Raw genomic sequence first — 17,929 nt, 5'->3', positions numbered from 1 at the left:
TGAGGCACTTTCCTATTCAGTGAAGGTTTTAATGGAGGTCCGGGCCGTGAGGCTGCGCCCCGCCGACCGCCAGGGGGCGCTGTGGCGCTGAGTGCCCCTCTGGCCGGCCGGAAGCGGCGCGGTGCTCGCGGCGGTTATAGAAGAGGGCGGGGCCGCGCGTGACCGCAGCGTCTCCACAGGGAATCCGCGCCGCGCCCACGTGTGCGGGCGGGCCGCGCCCCGGTCGGGTCGAGTGTGTTTCTGCATCCCCTCGTTCTGCCCCCTTTCCCCGAGTGGTACCGGGGGTCTCTTCCCCGTGCGGGTAGCTATGGAGCAGGCGCTCAGGTCTCTCGCCCGCGGGGCCGTGGGGCTGCCGTCCGCCACCTGCAGCCGCTGCTTTGGGGAGGGCCCCGCGCGGGTCCGGCAGCCCTGGCGGTTCTGCACGGCTGCGGCGCGAGGCGGGGACAGAGCCCGCATCTCCGGTGGGAGTCTGCGGGACTCAGGCTGGGGCTCGGCGAGACGCGAGGTCTCGAAGGGCGGGAGGAGGCCGGAGGGAAGGGCTCTGTCCATCGAGAGGACGAGGGGCAGCGAGATCCTATTCGGCGTAGCGCCGTGCTCCATGGCCCTGTCCCGGGCCAGGAGGGATCTGTTCAGGCTGTTCCTCAAGCGGAGCAGCGGCCCTCAGCGTGCGATCAGCAGCGAGTTCGTGCTGCAGGCCGCGGCACGCGGGGTTCCCGTGCTCCACGTCGGGAGGAGGGAGCTGGATGCGTTGTGCGGGGGCCGCGTCCACCAGGGAGTGTGCTTGGAGGCCACTCCGCTCCGCTTCAAGAGGCTGGAGGAGGCCGAAGAGCCCGGTTTGGGGGATGGAGAGAGCCCGAAACGGCAGCTGCTGTGGCTCGTGCTGGAGCAGATCCAGGACCCCATGAACCTGGGGGCACTGCTGCGCTCTGCGTATTTCTTGGGGGCGGACAGAGTGGTGACGAGCCGGAGGAACAGGTATGGGGTTGGCTGTTTGCTGCCGCGATGCTCAGGATTTCTGTTTTCTTCCCCATTGAGGTCTCAAGCCTATGCTCCTGAATAGCAGCTTTAGAGGGCTTTCTAAGACTGACCTCGAGATGTGGGGTTGGGCAGAGCTGGGCAGCCGAGGCTGTGGGATGCAGCATTCCAGGCTGGCAGGGAACCTCCTTGGGTGCCCTTTTTTTTAAAACCCATTTTGTGTTTTAATTGTTCAGCTGCACACAAAGTGCTGCAGGCTGTCTCCTGGGTTTGTATCTGAGCCTTCCTGTTCCCCATGGGAAGGTGCATCCACTGAGAGAACAAGATTTTTTGCAGACTAGATGAAGTTGGGTTGTAGAAGAAAATACAGAAGCAGAAATCCTCCTACTTTTCCCTTTCTGTTCTTTTATGAAACTTTTCCTTTCTTTTTCTCTTGCAGCTGCCCCTTGACTCCAATAGTGAGCAAAGCAAGTTCTGGAGCTATGGAAGTCTTTGATGTCTACAGCACGGATGATCTCAGGAGCTTTTTGAAGGTAGAATGATGCACATTTCTTTTTACTATTTTACAGCATATGGGAAACTTCAAATAGTACACGTATTGAGCAGAGAAGGTACAAATAGAGGACTTGGTTATTTGCAGTGTTCAGAGCTCCTGCTCTGCATTCCTGTGCGCTGCTTGTGGTGTGTGCCATAGGATCTCTTACAGATGTGCACCCCCAGTCTGGTGGAGTAGCAGCTCTGTGTTGCAGGGCCTTTCAGGAAAAAGGTGCTGGCATGGTAGGATGGATCTACCCAGTAGGATGGGATCTGTCCCCCCACCCATCCATGGGGACCAGTGGTGGTGCATTTTCCTGCTGTGGGTCTTCCCTGATGTGCACGGAGGTAATGTCCTCGAGCCTGGCACATGATGGCAGCATTGGGCAGCTTTTAGTGCAAGGGAGTGGTGAGAAACCAGGGCTGTGTGTGAGCTGCACCCAGTCTGTAGCTCTGCTTCTGTCTCTTTGAGGGGGAGCTCATCAGATTGTGCTGTGACCATCAGCTGGACTAAGCGTGGACTCTTCCCACACTGCCAGAAGGCCGGTGTTCAGCTGTACAGCAGGTCTGTGGCAGCTGGAGCTCTGAATGATGAAGAATTGAAAGACGTAAAGTGCATTGACATTGAAACAGCTGGAAGAATCGCTTTGTTGCTGTGAAGTTTGAATTATTAACGTTTTGAGCCTTTGTAGCCATTCATTTTATCGGACCCAGATTCTCTGGCCTAACCATTGGCATTGTCTGATGTGAATTTGATGCAACTTAATGTAAAAAGTGTCAGTTCCACAGGAAATGAAGCTGGCAAGAGGCAGCAGCTCTTTTATTGTTAAAATAGGTTTCTAAGACAAATAAAGTGCATTATGTTAGGGCAGGGGAAAGAGGGCTGTTTCTCTGGCTACGTGAGGTGCTGAGTGTTGAGTGCCCTGCTTTTTTATGAACTGATTTTTGGATGTGCATCTGTATTTGAAAATGCTTCTGGGGGCTTCTGGTGGCTGAGTTCGTGCTTCAAAACTTCCACTGCATTACTCTGTTCATTAACTTTAAGCTGATTTATTTAATACAGCAACTCCTCAATGCTTTTCAGAGAAACAACACAAAACAAAAAAACACCCAAACCTCCCTAGAACTGTTACATTGGCAAAAAAAAAAAAAGTAATTTCAGTTGCTTTTTGTTTGCTTGCTGAACTGGAAGAAACACCAGAAGGAAAATTACTTTTTGTTTTCCTTTTTCTCATTCAAGGTTTGTGTCCTGGTTCTGGTAGGGCTTCGGTGGTGAAAATTCAAGGGATGTCAAAAAACCAGTCAGCTTAACTGAAAATCTAGGAAAAAAATATGGTTATGTACATGTCTTCTTTTCTTTTTAAGATTGAAAAGTTAGTATTGTTATAATGTTTGTTTCTTCTCCTGTTCTCAGGCTAAAGCTGCAGAAGGCTGGGAAGTTGTGGGAACAGTGAGCCAGTCTGAAACTGTGGAAAATGTTCCTGTCATCAGCTGCTTGGAGTTTCGGTGGAACAAACCCATTATTTTAGTGATAGGTATTTCAACTTATAGAGCCTTGGTCTCGGGGCAAGTGCATGTGTGAGGGAATAAGGGGGATGGCATTCCATCCCTTAAGCTAGTTGCAGATCTGTTATGTTCCATTACACTTTGGTCTGGAAAAGAGAAGCTGAGCAATAGAATGAGTATAGAATGATCTGCCTGGAAATGGAATATGGTCTCAGAAGAAAGGGGAAGGCCAGGAGCTTTCTCACAGTGTGCTGTGTGAGCAAGAAGTGCCACTTTCCCAGTCCTGAGCAACTAAACTGTGATTACTCCAGGGCCTTCTGCTTCTCCTCCTTAGTGTGGAGGAGATTTGGAAAGGGTGCTGTCCTTTGCAGGCAGAGTTTGGAGCTGTGTAGGCTGACAGAAGGTGAAAAGAAGGGGAGTAATGGCCTTGTGGCAGCTAGAGGAAGAATGCTGCTCTAAGCACCCATGTGTGGCATCTTCTTAGCCCCCACTTTGTGTCTGTCACCTGGCATAAGAGCTGGCTTGAGCTTTTACACTTGAAAGTGGTGTCAGGCTGGTGATGAGCCATCAAGGGGCTGTAATCCTGCCCTGTGCTGTGGTTTTCTTGGCTCAGAGGACATTCTTTTAATTAAAATGTTTATTGAACTCCTAGAAATACTGACAAGACAGTGCAGCAAATCTGGCATCTCTACAAGATGTGTGAACCTATATTATAAAGGGAATAGGGAGACTGGCAGCAGTGCTGATAGACCACAAAGAAATGCATCCCAGAAACGTTGACAACACCAAGAGAAAGGAAGGAGGTGAAAGTGGCAATGGTGTCATTACCTTGAATTATGAGAGATTTCTCCAGGAAAAGGTCCAAGTATCCTTTTGCCAAGGGAGATTGGAGGCTGATTGGTAGATACGTAAGGAGAGCTCCCAGACCTTGCAGCAGTAATGATCTCAGCCCTCTGCTGAGCACTAACTCTTTGCTGAAAAGAAAATTGAACATTACAGTTGTCTGATGCTCGGGTTGTTTGAAGAAACATCCTAGATCTGAATATGTAGCACACTTCTAGCCACAAACAGCAGCAAAGATATATTAGCATGGTAGTGAGCTTCCTGGCATCGCACAGATTGTCTTGTAAGTTGTGTTTGCAGACTCGAATCCACTCCTCTGGTGTCCTTGCTGGCATAGCAGAGAATGATTTGGACAGTCCAAGCTGGTGTTGTTTGCTCTGGACTCATTGCCAGAGGTGACAGACATGCTGACTGGCCTTAAGACTGGAAGCCTTGTGTGAACAGGAATGGGTTGGAAGCACTTAGTTGCATTACCACATAATTCAGAGGGACTACGTCAGGTGCGCTGTCAACGGGAGACAAAACTGATACTGAAGTCAAGGATGTGCTTTTTATTCACCAGTACAGACCAGGATTTTATCTGATCTAGTCAATACTCCCTCCCACGTGTCGCACTCTGTGCAAGTCTTTTTGCCCTGAATTTATGGGTCCTAATTATTTTAAGCAGCCTGGGCCATAAACAGCTTTGTAAAAGCTGGAAGCCAAATTGCTGCCTTTATTAGGAATCGTAAGACCTTTATCAGAGAGAGAAAAGGAATGCTCCAGGAGCTGTGGCACCTCTGGTGATAGGTGCAGTCCAAGTTGAAGAATCTATGAAGCAGAGGCACAGCAGCCCCTGTCAGGCAGTGTGTGCCCCGTGGTGCTGCTGTGGGATGAGTCTGGACCAGAGCAGGGCAGCTGAAGGGGAACGTTTGGCTTCCATCATGCTGAGCCTACTTTGTTAGGGGGCAAGCACATCTTGAAATGAGCCAGGTATTCCTGCAGCCACGTAGCTGTCTGTGTAGCTCTAAATAATGAATATGGAAGAAGTCTTTGGGGAGCTGAACAGGCTGGGAGGTCTGCGGTCTTCTGAATTTTCACTTGTGTGCACATAGGGTTGTTTAAAGCCTCTCCCTTTCCATTTCCCTTTGTGACAGTGTGAGTCAAACAACTACTAATGACCTGGGATAGATTTCAACTCTGTTTCACCAGTGTATCAGCCCAAACATATCAGGGCTGTTGGATGGTTTAACAACTAATCAATTGAAGCCTCTGGTTAAACTGTCTGCATTCACAAGTTGCACTCAGCTGGTGGTACTCTCTGCTGAAAGGGCTGAACCTGTCACTATCGATAGGGACACAGATTTGCTGTGGCAGAGGAGGCCAGTGGCCTCGTCTGCTTCATCCCCTGGCAGCAGCCCGTGTCTGTGGGCAGCTGCATAGTGGATGCTTGCTTATGGGATCCTCATACTTGTGCTTGCAAGGCTCTGTGCTTAATGCTGGAGTACAGGTGTGATGCACAGGTATTCCTCAAAAACCCTGCTGGTTCTGGGAACAGATCCAGGGTGAGTGGAAGGGGTTGGGAAGGGAAGATAGGACAAGTTTCCATCTGTCTGTGGTTGTTGTTAATGGGAGTTGGGAAGTTACTTCACAACGACGTATACTGATGAATGGAAAAGAGGAGCATGGCTGCAGGCTGACCTGAGCAGTCTTTGTTCTGCAGGTAGTGAAGGTGATGGCCTTTCCCTGGAGACGCAGCTCCTGTGCCACCAGATGCTGGTCATCCCCTCTGGCAGGGCACTGCACCCAGGCATCGAGTCACTGAACGTCTCCGTAGCCACTGGTAAAAACAGATCCTGTGCAATGGCATTGGACTGAATTTCTGCGTTTAAAAATCAGTCAAGCATCCAGACCCTCAGATTTTCTTACAGAGTTAAAATAAAAGATTGTTGTCTTTTTGTTTACTTTCCTACAGGCATTCTCCTGCACTCCATCTGCAGCCAAAAGCTGAGGCACGGTGATTGATTTTTATCCTGGCACATGGTGGAAGTTGCCCAGCCAAGATCTTTGATGGCAAGAAACTGCTCAGTGTTCCATGGCTGTGTTCAGTATGGATATGATAGTACTCCTTCCAGGCTCGGCACCATCTCAGCAAGTTTCAGGGTGAGCCCCAGTGACCCAGGGTGTGTTATGGCTCATGCACCACACCAGGAGAGCCCTGGGCCAGCACTGAAGTCATGCCTCCGTGCATGGTAACACGTTCCACCAGCATCTCAGAGGAGAGGTTGTAAGGAAGGAAGTTTGAAAGTAGACAAACCTTCAGTTTTAGCAGTAAAATAGGCAGTGGTGGCTGCAAGCCTTGTGTTTGTTGCTTGGGAACTTCTTGCATTGCTCAGGCTGTGGGTTTGGGGCTGTAGATGAATGGTGGTTCATGGTTGGAGCTGACTCAGAGAACAGCCGTGCCCTGTGCCTGGAGTGCTGGTGAGAAGCTGGTCTGATCTGGGACTGCTCAGTAGCCATTTATTCATGATAAGGCAGTCTCTCTGTTACACCTTGCTGCTTGAATGTCTGAAAACACACCATGTTGTATTTGATTGTAACACAAGTCTGCAGCTGTGCCAGAGGATGAACGTGACCTGTTAGAAACAGCTGTAGTGGGGAAAAATGCGGCCCATTAAAATAAAGCCTCTGTAAAGATTTGTTGTAGACTTGACTCAATCCTTTTTGTGTCATATATAAATCCAGAGTGTGATTAGTGGAATGAGGCACTTCCTTCAGGTGGGAAGGGGAGCCGGGAGCTTGTTCTCTTCATTCAGGGAAGTTTCCTTCTCGTGATGGATCTAATCCAGCTGGACTCTGAGCTGTCCAGCACTGCTGTCCCCACTGATGGTGTGTGGATTCAGGGGTGGTGATGACAGTGGCTTCATTTGCAAATATCCTGGTTGAGAACCAGCCTGGCTGAATTATTGAGAACCGAATGAATGTTATCGCTTAGCACCTTAATTATTTTATTTAGCTACTGTGGCCCTTTGCATAGGATTCCTCATTAACACTTAATTTACAGTGCCCTTTAGGGATAATTTCAAACAATTCAGCTTAGTCTCCCTCCTCTCCCCCTTCCAAGTGAACGAGTAAATCACTCAGAGTGACTAATTAGGACTTTCCTTTGAGCTAAATGAAGTCTGTAAACCAGTCTGTGGATGTGGAGGTTTTTCAGATGTGTCCCTGCAAGAGGCTGGCAGCCCTGCTGAGGGCAATGGCTGTGGTGGGATGAGGAGAGGGACAGGATGTGGGGTGGGACAGGACACACTGCTCTGCAACTGCATTGGCAGTGAGGACTTTCCTGGCTGAAGTGAGCATGGAGCGCGGCCCAGCCTGGGATGCAGTGACCCAGTGGTGGGTTTCATGGTGCTGACTGCTTGGCTACAGCCTTAACTGCCTGCACTGCTCTGAGCCCTCAGTGAGGTGGGACAGAGGGGCTGGGGCTGTGTCTGGAAGAGCTCCGTGTGGATGGGTAAGGGTAAGCCATGCCCTGTTGGCATCTAGGTGGGATCCTGCACTGCTCTGCACTGAGAGATTTGACTTTTCGGTGGTGTTGAGTACTCCATTCTGGGTCTGCAGCCGCAGCTGAAGGTGCCTGTTGTCACAGAGCATATCCTGAGGTGTCTCCTCTGCAAAAAGACAAAACCGAATCCTCCCCGAAATGCCTGCTGCAATGTGAGCAGAGCTGTAGTGCCTGAGTCTGAAGATGTTCACTGAGTAGCAGCTGAGGTCTGGTGGACGACAGGGATAGTGGTTCTTGGGCAGGTGTGGAGCACTTACGTTTCTGGGGCTGAATGTGCCTGGCTCTTAATTGCTGAAGTAAAAGGGGAAAGGGCTGGGGAAGCTGCTGGCGCGCTGTCGCCACGATGTTGGCTGTGCAGCCGTGTCTGCCCCAGCAGAGGGAGCCCGTGCTCTAGATTTGCTTATTTCTCGCAAGCCAGATGCAGCTCTTGGGGCTAGCAGGGTTCATCCTCTCCAGCAGCAGGGATGAGGATAGAGCCATTGCTTTCTTCTTGGTCTATAGTTAAGTGTGTGTGTAAATATTTATATATATGTAAATATTTATATGGAGAGAGATTTCTAATTCCATATAAACTGCAGTTTCTCCATTAAAAAGCAAATAATGTCTTTCTCTGTGCAGTGCTTAAACATGAGGAGACCCTTCGTTAAGGTTGCTTGTGTTTGGGAAAGCCACGTGCCCTCTGCCCACGCTCAGCCACGGCAGCTCATCCCCAACAGATCCCAGGTGAGTAGCGATGGAGCAGGAACCTCTTCTGCAAAGCTCCCAGAAAGCTTTGATGCCTGTGGGGACACTGCTGCTATATACCTCTTCAGGCCTAAATTTGGTGCTGCAGCGTCAGACAGGGCTTGCAGGGTTTGAGTTGAAGAGGCAGTGGTGCTTTATGGTTAGTGCTAATGAGAGTTTGCCTGCCAGCTCTGTTGGCACTCCCAGGGAAAGCACTGGGAATGGTCACAGCGCCAAGCAGAGCTGCACCTTTGGAGCTGGAGCTTTGAGTGCTGTGCGGTTTGCCCCCGATTTAATAAATGCAATCCATTAATTGGATCATTGCCTGCTTCTGCAGTTAATTTCCTGGATATTTTTAAATGTTAAAATGTAGTTTTTATAGTCTTTCATTATTTTTAGCCTTAAGCTCAACTATAATCGTCCCTGTAATGTAACTGTAAAAAACTCACAGCTTTATATCATAAAGGAGGACATTAATTGTCATTTTTTGTGTACATCAGCAAGATCAAAACACGCTTCCTGATTACTTCTGTTTGTACATAGAGTCTCTTTGATATTTAGATATGAATAAAGCGTGTGTTTGTGTAATTTAAAAGTCAATTCTTCCCTCCCTGCTGCTTGTCATGGATTCCTTTTGGAAGCATATTTACCAAATTGATTTTAAAATTTAGTAATTGCCCTTCCAAAATGATTTCTCAATAATCAAAATGTCTCTAGGCACGATGGCAAAATATTTGTCCTTGCATCTCAGGAGCCACGCTCCCCATCTCTGCCTTTTTACCAGGGGAGCACAAATCTCTTCATCCCCCCCAAATCAGGTCAAAGAGCCCAAGGATCCCAATAGGCACACGGTCCCGTTGCTCTGAGTGGTTCCAGGGAGGCACAGAGGGTCGTCCTGCAGCACATGGGTCCTCCAGGCACAGCAGGGAATCCTCCAGCGAGGAGCGGAGTTTGTAAATGTAATCAACCTTGAGGTCTTGTTACTTCCACAGGTGCAATTAGCATTACCATCTGCTAATCCATGATTAACGATGTTTACAAATATGCTACAACATGTTAAAATGTGCCTGCCTTCCTTTTTGTTGTGTGTTTTTTTTCCCCCTCTCCCTGTTTTGATGGGCTTTCCCCGTGCTCCCCATCAATGCAGACGTTTTGTTTTCGTTCTTTAAGAGTGGTGTTAAACTCCAAACCAGCTGCAGGAATGACAAGTTCAACTCAGAAGGTCGGTGCCACTAAGTGGGATTTAATTGCATGGGGGCTGAGGTACAAACTGGTGAATCTGAATAATAAAACTTTCTTGGAAGCGACATATGGCACAGTTTAAAGTAAATCTTTATTGATCGTCCCACGACTGATGTGGTAATGGATGGCAGTCTTTCCTTTGGGTTTGATGTTGACGTGGAGTTTTAATAACATCACCCAGGAATATTGTGGATTCTAATAGGAGGGTTTTATTAAAAAAAAAAAAAAAAGTGTTTTCTATTAACTGCCTCTTTCTTTTTAACACAGAGAGGAATGTATTATATCCCACTGTATGTCCTCCAGATCTAGGTTACGTGTAATTGCTTGGTAATTGGTAGAACCATGTAAAAGCCATGGTATTTGCCAGTCAACCCTCCTAAGTCACCATGAAATTGAAGTGTGATATTTATTCTCTATAAAATTTGTGACCCAAATGTTGTGTAACATCAAGCATGGTTGACTATGGCTGCATTCTGCAAGGCTGCTGCATGTAACTGCATGTGTCTGGGGCTGTGCACCTGTGTCCCCTGGCACCTGGGGGTGGGAAGGAGCTGGGGGATTTGGCTGGGGGGGTGGGGGGGGTTGCTTTGAGGGAAAGGCTTTAACCTTGATTGGGCTTCGGCCTCATTGTTATTAATGTTATCTTGAGGTCCAGCTCAAAATGATGGAGGTTTTGGAGGTAGCCCGAAGGGAATCCCGTTCTCAAGAAATGTCCCTGATTGAAGTGAAGCATTTCAGCATCTTGCTGTGCAGGGTGTTCAGGCACGTTTGTTTCTTTGTGATTATTTTTTTTTGTCATTTTGAATTCAGTTCCAGTTCAGAGCCTTCCCATGCCTGTGCACAGGCAGGTTCTGCCCTGGCTGTGTGCAATGCAGGGTGGGCTCAGGGACAACCCCTTGTTTGCCTACTGCACAGCTTTGGCTGCACGCAGAGGTAATGACTTGCTTATGATCAATAGTTTTATATACTTCAGAGATGTAACGACGTGCTGTAGCTCAATGCAAAGTTAAACCTGCCATTTTTTTTTTTTTTCTCTTTTTTTTTCCTGCCCTGTTTTAGAAGCTGCAACATCAGCAGTGTTTCTCCTGCGCTCCACAAGTCTTAGCTCAGCTCTTTTCTCTGGAGATCCAAAATGTGGCTGCAGCAGATCCTGGCAGTGCCACTCTCCATGCTGTGCAGGTGCCACTGCAAGGCTGGTGTATTGGGTTCCAGCAGCTGCTTTTAGTGCTCCTCAGTGCTGCTGTGTGTTGGTGGCACAGAGTGGTCCGGCCTGGTCGTGGGCATGGCTGAAGGGACACAGCTTTGTGTTCTGCAGCAAAAGAAAGGGGCCCTGCTTCTGCCTGTGCCCTCATTAGCACCTTGCAGCGCGGCACGGCTCCTTCAAGCCATATCTCAAGGCTTTTGCTGGAGATTACATCTGTACCTAATGCGCATTTTTCTATAAACAAGGGTGCTAAATGGCCTTTCAGTTCCCTCTGTAATGCCTTTTTTAATGGAAGGTCCTGAATTAAGAACAAATATATATGTATGACTCTTAAGAATTTTCTAAGTGATATTGAAAACCTATTGTGAGGTAGGATTTCTTCTTGCAAAATTATTTTAATGAGGTTCCAGTTTATTTTCTGGCTATATTTTACTTATTTAATCCTCCAGAGGCGTTTTTCAGAGGCAGCATCTCATTTTCAATGCAACTCTTTTTAACGTTAGGGAAAACTACCTTGCTGAAATGCATGAAGGAGGGGAAGAAAAAAAAAAAAAGAACCAGAGGAAGATGTACGAGATAAGAATAAACTTGAAAAGCTTTGAGGTGGTTTATGGCTTCTCTTGAAAGAATAACACTTCATGTATTTTTGTTATGGTGTGGTTTAATGATGCTTGCAGGAAAAAGATAAGGTAGAAATGGAAATATAAAATTAAACCAGCAAAGTGAATGTGATTATTTTAGTTACTAGTATTACCTGGGGAAAATGCTCTCAGGGATTTTTTATCTAGTCTAAATATTTGCTTTTCCAAGAGGGAAAGCCCTCAGCGGTGCTGGGCTGCGATGCAAAGCGCTCTCTGGTCCTGTGGCCTAAAAGGGACATGGCTCCCTTATGTTATTATTAAGGAAATTTGATGGTTTCTTAAGGGATCTGCACTTTACAGCCGAGTTTGCTGCCCTTTGGGGTTCTGCCCTGCTTGCAGGGATGCCCATCAGCAGGACTTGGGTACGGTTGGTTCTCAGGGCACAGACCTGTCCCATTCCATTAGGAGCCCATGTGTGGCCTTGAGCTTCACCGGGTGGTTAATTTTTCAATTTCTTCCATGGGTGTGCAAGTGCGAGGAGTTTGTTTATAATTAAAGTACTTGAAGATTTATACTTTAATTCAAATAGCTGAAAAGAAGCAGTTCCTGTGTAGGTTTCTTCACTATCAGAATCTAAAACAGATTATTATGTAAATTTTTTTCGATCCTAAATTCATTATAATATTCAATTTCAGGAAATGCTCTTGACCATCTGCTGCTGCTCTAAGAAACGAGTGTTTACCACCAGAAACATGGGAGGTATCTGGGATAGATCACAGCAGAGTGCAAGGGCAGAGTGCAGCCACTTAAGCAAAGCTGTGCCACAGTCACCATGAGCCTGGAGTCGGAAGGTACTGCTCCTCCCCTGCCCTGGCACACGCTTTTCCTGCCGGTATTTAGCATCTGTGTGATAATCAGAGGTTTTTCTGACACCACTTCCAGCTTGCTCCCACACATTTAGGAAACATTTCTTCTCTGAAAGAGTGGTGAGACATTGGAACAGGGAAGCGGTGGAGTCACGGTCCCTGGAGGTGTTCCAGAACCGTGGAGATGTGGTTGGTGGGCAAGGTGGGGTGGGATGGACTTGGGCCTGGGTCCCTGGAGGTCTTTTCCAACCTAAATTGTGCCATGGTTCTATAAGGGCATGATGGTGATGGGTTAACTAAGGTGATCTTAACGGTCTTGTCCAACATCAGTGATTCTGTGAAATATCAGAGCACAGAACATGCTGAAGGTTGTTTTTTGTTCCTTTCCTTCACTCACGTACAAACCAAGAAAGTGCTGTCTCTATAGCTGGAGCCCTTCCTTGCTTCAGCGTTCAGGGAGAGCTGACCTCCTCCTTTTCCCCCTCTGGGGACATTTCTGCTCTGGTCTCATGCAGCCCAGGGGGATGAGAAGGGCAGGACCCCATTCTGGGAAGGATTGCTGAGCTTCCACCCATGGGTGCTCCCCCTGCCCTGACCGTGTGCCCCCAGCATCCTTTGTGTGTGTGCACCCAGCAGCTGCGAGCGAACCCGCGTTCGATTGCTGCAACCGCCTGGGGAATATTGCTCACTAATTATAGAAAACAGAAGACGTGCTCCCCTCCTCTTGATTTTTTTTCTTTTTTTTTTTTTTGGAAAACATTGTCTCCTCTCAACAGCCGAGTGTTTAATTAGTGTTGATTGCTGCTCGTGTGTTCGATAACTGCTCATCAGGCGGAGGTGTCCACTGATGCAGCGTGGCCTGGAGCGCGGAGCGGCGGAGGGTGCTGCTAATTAGGGATGCCATTTATTTTGGGAAGTCATGTGGACAGCAGCCTGACTTTTAGGTTAAATTTCAAGGTTAAAGGAAAATGTTTTGAAAAAAGAAATGGACCATAAGAGTGAGTTCTGATGGCAGAGCCATCACCAGCAAGGGGACACCCTGTAGGTCATCCCTGTATGTGTTTATACATATATGTAGTGCACGTGTGCCTGTGTATGTGTGTATATGTGCACGTATGCAAAGCTCCCCCATTTAGAAGAGGAGAAAGAAGACCTCAAACACACAGCACTGAGTTCCTAGGGGCAGCTATTGATATGATCAGGATGACTTGGCACAAGTAGGTTCCTCTTTTTTGCCCGGAGCACGTGCCCATACCAGGTTTGCCCCAGCATCCACAGCAGGATGAAAACATTGAGGGGTACAGGAGCATCCCCTGCTGTGGGGATGTGGGAAATCCAAATGCCAGCCCTGTGAGCAGGGCTGGGTGTTGCTGCATGGTGGTGTGAGCGAATGCCGGTCTGCTGCATCTCTGTCCCTGTTATTTATTTATATGTTTATTTGCTGTGCCACCTGACAGCGGTGATGGAGCTGTCATGCTTTGGTGGCCACCAACTCGTGATCCAGCACCTGTTCTCTGCGCTTTAATCTCTCCTCTCTGCTCACATGGAGTCTATACATAACCCCCAGCCAAACAAAACGTGAAGAAAAATCAAATCTAATTACAAGCCATTGATTTCTCTCCAAATTTGCTTCTAATACACTTTTTGACTACTCCTTGATTCCTTTTTTTATTTTTTTTCCCCCATTTTTCCCTTCCCCTCTCCTATCCCAGCTGCTCAGTCAGCAGCAGCCTCCTCCCGTGGCACCAGGAGGCTGCAGCCTGCAGTGAGCACAGCAAGACCTGGCGCAGTAGGGAATACGTGGATGGACACAGGGATTTTGCTGTGGCCAAGCAGTAGGGACGACTGGTGTCATGCACCTCATCTTAAGGGACAGGTAGGACCGTGCAGCTTTTCCTGATGGCTTTTTCCCTTCCTTCTCACTGCTCTGGGTTCTTCTCTGTGTGCTGCTGGATGGGCTGTGGGTGGGGGGACGGGGCAGGACAGCATGTGGCTAGGTAGTGGCATGTGTCACCCCTCTGCTTTTTGTTACTGCTTGGCTTTGTGTCTCCCCTCGGCTCTGGGTCACCCTGGTGCGGTGAGGGAGGAGACCCTCAGTCCGTGTCACCACCACCCATCCGTGGTCCCGGTGTCATTGGTGCAGTGGTGATGTCCACCTCCAGCAGGAGCCCCAGGAACACTGAATTCTAAGGGAGCATCCAGATGTATCGTGTGAGGTGGAATACATGAGCTGAAGACAGTTTGGTTGTGTTAATTATGGAAATCTAAAGATAATCTATATTTAATGTCAAATTTTTCTCAAATCTACTAAAGAATGAGGAGAATATATGCACATGATGACATTTAAATGAAGAACAAGGTGCAATTAAACTCCAAAATGTACAGTAGACTAATTGGGAGAGGATGACAAATATAGTTATCATCAGCAACTAATTAGGGACCTGCTTTAGCTTTCCCTGCTTGATTAATCTTGACTAGGTGATAATAAGTTGCACAGGACCAGGTACCTCGCTCAGCACTTTGGTGGCAGGAGCTGGTTTATGGCTGGGGAGCACACGGACTCATGTGGGACACGTTGTGTCGGGGCACAAATGGGTTCTGAGCGATGGGGTGGTGTGGGTGGGGTCCCCACCCCATCTTGTTTTGAGGTTGGTGCTGAGTATACCTTGGTTGCATCCATCAGTGTGGCTTCCATGTTGTTTTGTCATCCTGTGGGCAGTGCTGCAGGGTTTGTGAGGATGGCAAGCACCTCTGGAGAAGTGTCCCGTGAGGCTTTTCCCTGGGTCCAGGTGGCTCTGGGGACAGAGGTATCCCTGGGTGTGCCAGCTGAGCCACGTGGCATGTGCCAGCCCCGCTGACACTGGCAAGATTTACTCACTTATCTTTTTGCTTTGCGAGGTAAGAATAATAGTAAAATGTTAATGCGGCACTCTATGTAAAATGCTGTACATAAAGGAGTGACATGACGTGAGAGACTGATAAATCATAGCTGCTTTCAGACAGTCATCTGCATGGAAAGCTCAACGCACGGCCTGTCCCAGCGCAGGAGGGTGCTTGGGAGCCAAGAGTGGCTCCTGGGTGCTGCCGTTGGAGCTGAGTTTTATGGCACGGGCTGCCTGTATCCCTGTGCTGCTCAGAGTGGGAACCGTGCATCCTTGTGGTGTCAGTGTGCCAGGAAAGCACACAATGTGCCACGGTGCTCACACAGTGCATCCCCAGGAGCAGCGTTGTGGCTGCAGGGAGGTCTGGGTGCCCGATGGGCGATGCGCTCAGCCCAGCCATCGCTGTGCTGGGGGTGAACTTGGCTCGGTCACCATGGAAACAGTGGCTGGCCCTGGTGCTGCTCGCGTGTGCACAAGTCCCGTTGACCTCACTTAGAATTATTACCTTTGGCCAAATAAAATAATTTGTGTTAATAAAGAGACCATTTTCACTCGGCTTCCAAGCGAGCCTTCCCCAGAAGGCAGAGTGACTCCTTAATTACACTTTTACTGCAAGGTGATTAATGTTCAATATGTGATACTCCGTTTAAATAAGTCGCTTATTAACACCTTTAATATGTTTTAATTTTTTCTTTTTCCCCCACTCTTTTTCCTCCTCCCCACTCCCTGCTGCACGCGGTGGAGCTTTGTGCCTGGGCACAGCACCCACAGGCTGAGCCACAAAAAGCCCCACAAAAACCCAACTGATTGTGGTTGTCAGCAGCAAGATTAGATGGGCAGTGTGCTGGGAAATGATGGTGCTTCCCCCTCTTTTGGGGACTGGGATTGCATGATGCTGCTGCTGTGCATCCCTAAAGCTGCACCTGTGTTGCTCTGGAAGTGCACCCGGTCCAATTCTCATTGCATTTCATTTGCACTGTTGGGCCAAAAAAGGGTGTTGGGTGCTGTTTCCTCAGTGCAGTGTGAGAAGAATGACTACAGATGCTTTGCATGTGTGTGTAGGGACTCATTTTCCTCCCCCTTTTCATGATCTGGTTGGTGCTTATGAAGAAAGGAATTTCAGTTACTGAAATAGATTGTTTCCCATGATTACAGACAAAGTTGGAAAGTGAGAAAGTCATTTTATTTTATCTCAACTTCTTTTAGAAGTAGTTTATTTGTGCAGCAACAGTTGTGTCTAGGTATGTTGCTATTCATCATACAAAAGGCTGGATTAGCAGTAATAGCCCTTTCCAGATTACTCTGCTTTTCACACGTGTGACTTCTACAGGGTGCACTCTGAACAAATCCCAGTGTGATTTGCAATGCTTTGCGATGGTTGAGGCTGACATGTGGGAAAACTCATCCTAAAAAGGATATAAATGCAAATCTGACATCGCTGTGGAGCACACACAGGTTGGAGAGAAACCGCCAACGTTATTTCCAGATTCTGCAGTGGAGAGATGCTCTAAGGGATGCTCTGAAGGATGCTCAGAGGCTGGCACTGTGCTGCTCCTGCAGCTCATGCAGGTTTGGTGCCCAGTGTTGTTTTCTTCTTCTTTCCTGTGCATCAGGGCGTTGCAGAGTTAAATAAAATCACAAGGAAACTGATGGTTTCTAAGTGAATTTGCCCCTTACTTTGTCAGGAATAGCTTCAGAGGGAGGTGCTCAGGTGCTCCTGGTTATAAATGTAGCAGAGCTCCTCCTTGGAGCCCCCAGCTCCCTGCGTGTGCTGCAGGTAAGGAGAGCAGCAGCTCGTAGCCATCAGAAATGCACATTAACTCCTTCATCTGTTTGATTTCCTACTCCATGCCTTCTGAATGGATTGGATGATTGCTATTGTATTGAAGGAATGGTGTCTGTCCCTTTTGTGATTTTGTTTTTGAGTGCTCATCAGTAAATGATGATAACAGTTCATTTGAGAGGATGCCTCTGTACAGCCCTGCAGGAGGGGACACCTGTGGTTTCCTCTGGCAGTTTCCCTGGTGTCGGGCTGTCTGCTGGTCTACTTCTAGCTTCTGTCTCCTCTGAGCAGTTCAGGAAATGGTGCAGCTTTGCTTGGGCTGTGGAAAGAGGTAAAGCTGTGCTGCAGGAGGAGGTGAGAGCTGTGGTGATGCTGCTGTTCAGTGGGACGTTTTCTCCATGGTTTGTCCTGTTCCCCACCCCGGGTAGAAAGGCACTGCACACCCAGACCCTGCATTTCCCTGCCAGTTATTTGTGAGTTCATTAGCTCGCATGGCTGAGCCATACTTCATCCAGTGGTCATCCATCCCAGGACTAATTCTCATCTGAGATGAGTTTTCATTGCATTCAATAAAACTTCAGGTGATCCTAAGAGCAGCGTTTCTGTAATGCTTGAGGCCCAAGTGCTGCAGATGAGCCAGCAGTGGTGTTTGCTGCCCTCTCCCTTTGCACTTCACTTTTCAGCTCTGTGCAGCCCATCAGAGCGCTGCCCAGCAGTGAAGCAGCGCAGTACTCCCAAATCACACCCTGCCTTTCTCCCTCTACTGCTGTGACCAAAACTGAAAAGAGAAATTCAGCAAACAAAATAAAATAAATAGTAAAGCAGAACTATAACGACAAACCCGCAGAGGTGTGTTTGTGTGACTTACAGCTGCAGCCTGCTTTTATGGAGGCTCCTTATTCTCCGTAAATTGATGAAGCTTAAAGGGGAGGCTAAACTTTTAGCCGATATATAGGTGGAAAGATATTAAATTCCCGTATTAAAGATCGTCATTAACCTGTTTGTTTTTTATGGGGCTAACAGTAAACACAATGGGCTGTGAACAGCCCTTTTAATTATTCCAATGAATATTCATAATGTACAGGACCTTGAGAGTAAATAAAGGCAAGAAATTGTTCTGCAGAGCTTGATACGCAGAGAGGGCCTTAAATTCAGAGGGAGCAACATGAAATACACTCCAAGAACCTCTCGTCCTGCAGATGCTCTGTGCTTTAAGAAGGGGACGCAGCTCATGCTCAGCAACTTG

The 17,929-nt window shown here is 48.1% G+C and overlaps 1 protein-coding gene across 2 annotated transcripts in view; it reads left to right on the top strand.

The window, feature by feature from the left end:
* The first annotated feature begins 153 nt into the window (after window positions 1-153).
* Window positions 154-17,929, top strand: part of MRM1 (mitochondrial rRNA methyltransferase 1) — a 33,017-nt gene continuing 15,241 nt past the window's right edge. The window contains exons 1-8 of one of the 2 annotated variants that reach the window (XR_007380715.1): window positions 154-975; window positions 1,415-1,508; window positions 2,924-3,044; window positions 5,561-5,680; window positions 5,813-6,000; window positions 8,021-8,125; window positions 11,848-12,003; window positions 13,731-13,894. Coding sequence is in view for 1 of the 2 variants with exons in the window: in XM_048966660.1 (XP_048822617.1) it covers window positions 308-975; window positions 1,415-1,508; window positions 2,924-3,044; window positions 5,561-5,680; window positions 5,813-5,862 (1,053 nt within the window). In the remaining variant the exon portion in view is untranslated. Of the gene's footprint in view, window positions 976-1,414; window positions 1,509-2,923; window positions 3,045-5,560; window positions 5,681-5,812; window positions 6,535-8,020; window positions 8,126-11,847; window positions 12,004-13,730; window positions 13,895-17,929 lie in introns of those variants that run through there. The other variant, XM_048966660.1, reaches the window with a different exon arrangement.

Source organism: Lagopus muta, chromosome 20 (genome assembly GCF_023343835.1).
Source record: "Lagopus muta isolate bLagMut1 chromosome 20, bLagMut1 primary, whole genome shotgun sequence".
NCBI lineage: Eukaryota > Metazoa > Chordata > Aves > Galliformes > Phasianidae > Lagopus > Lagopus muta.
The sequence above is the reverse complement of the archived record's forward strand: the minus strand, read 5'-3'. Positions and strand labels throughout refer to the sequence as shown.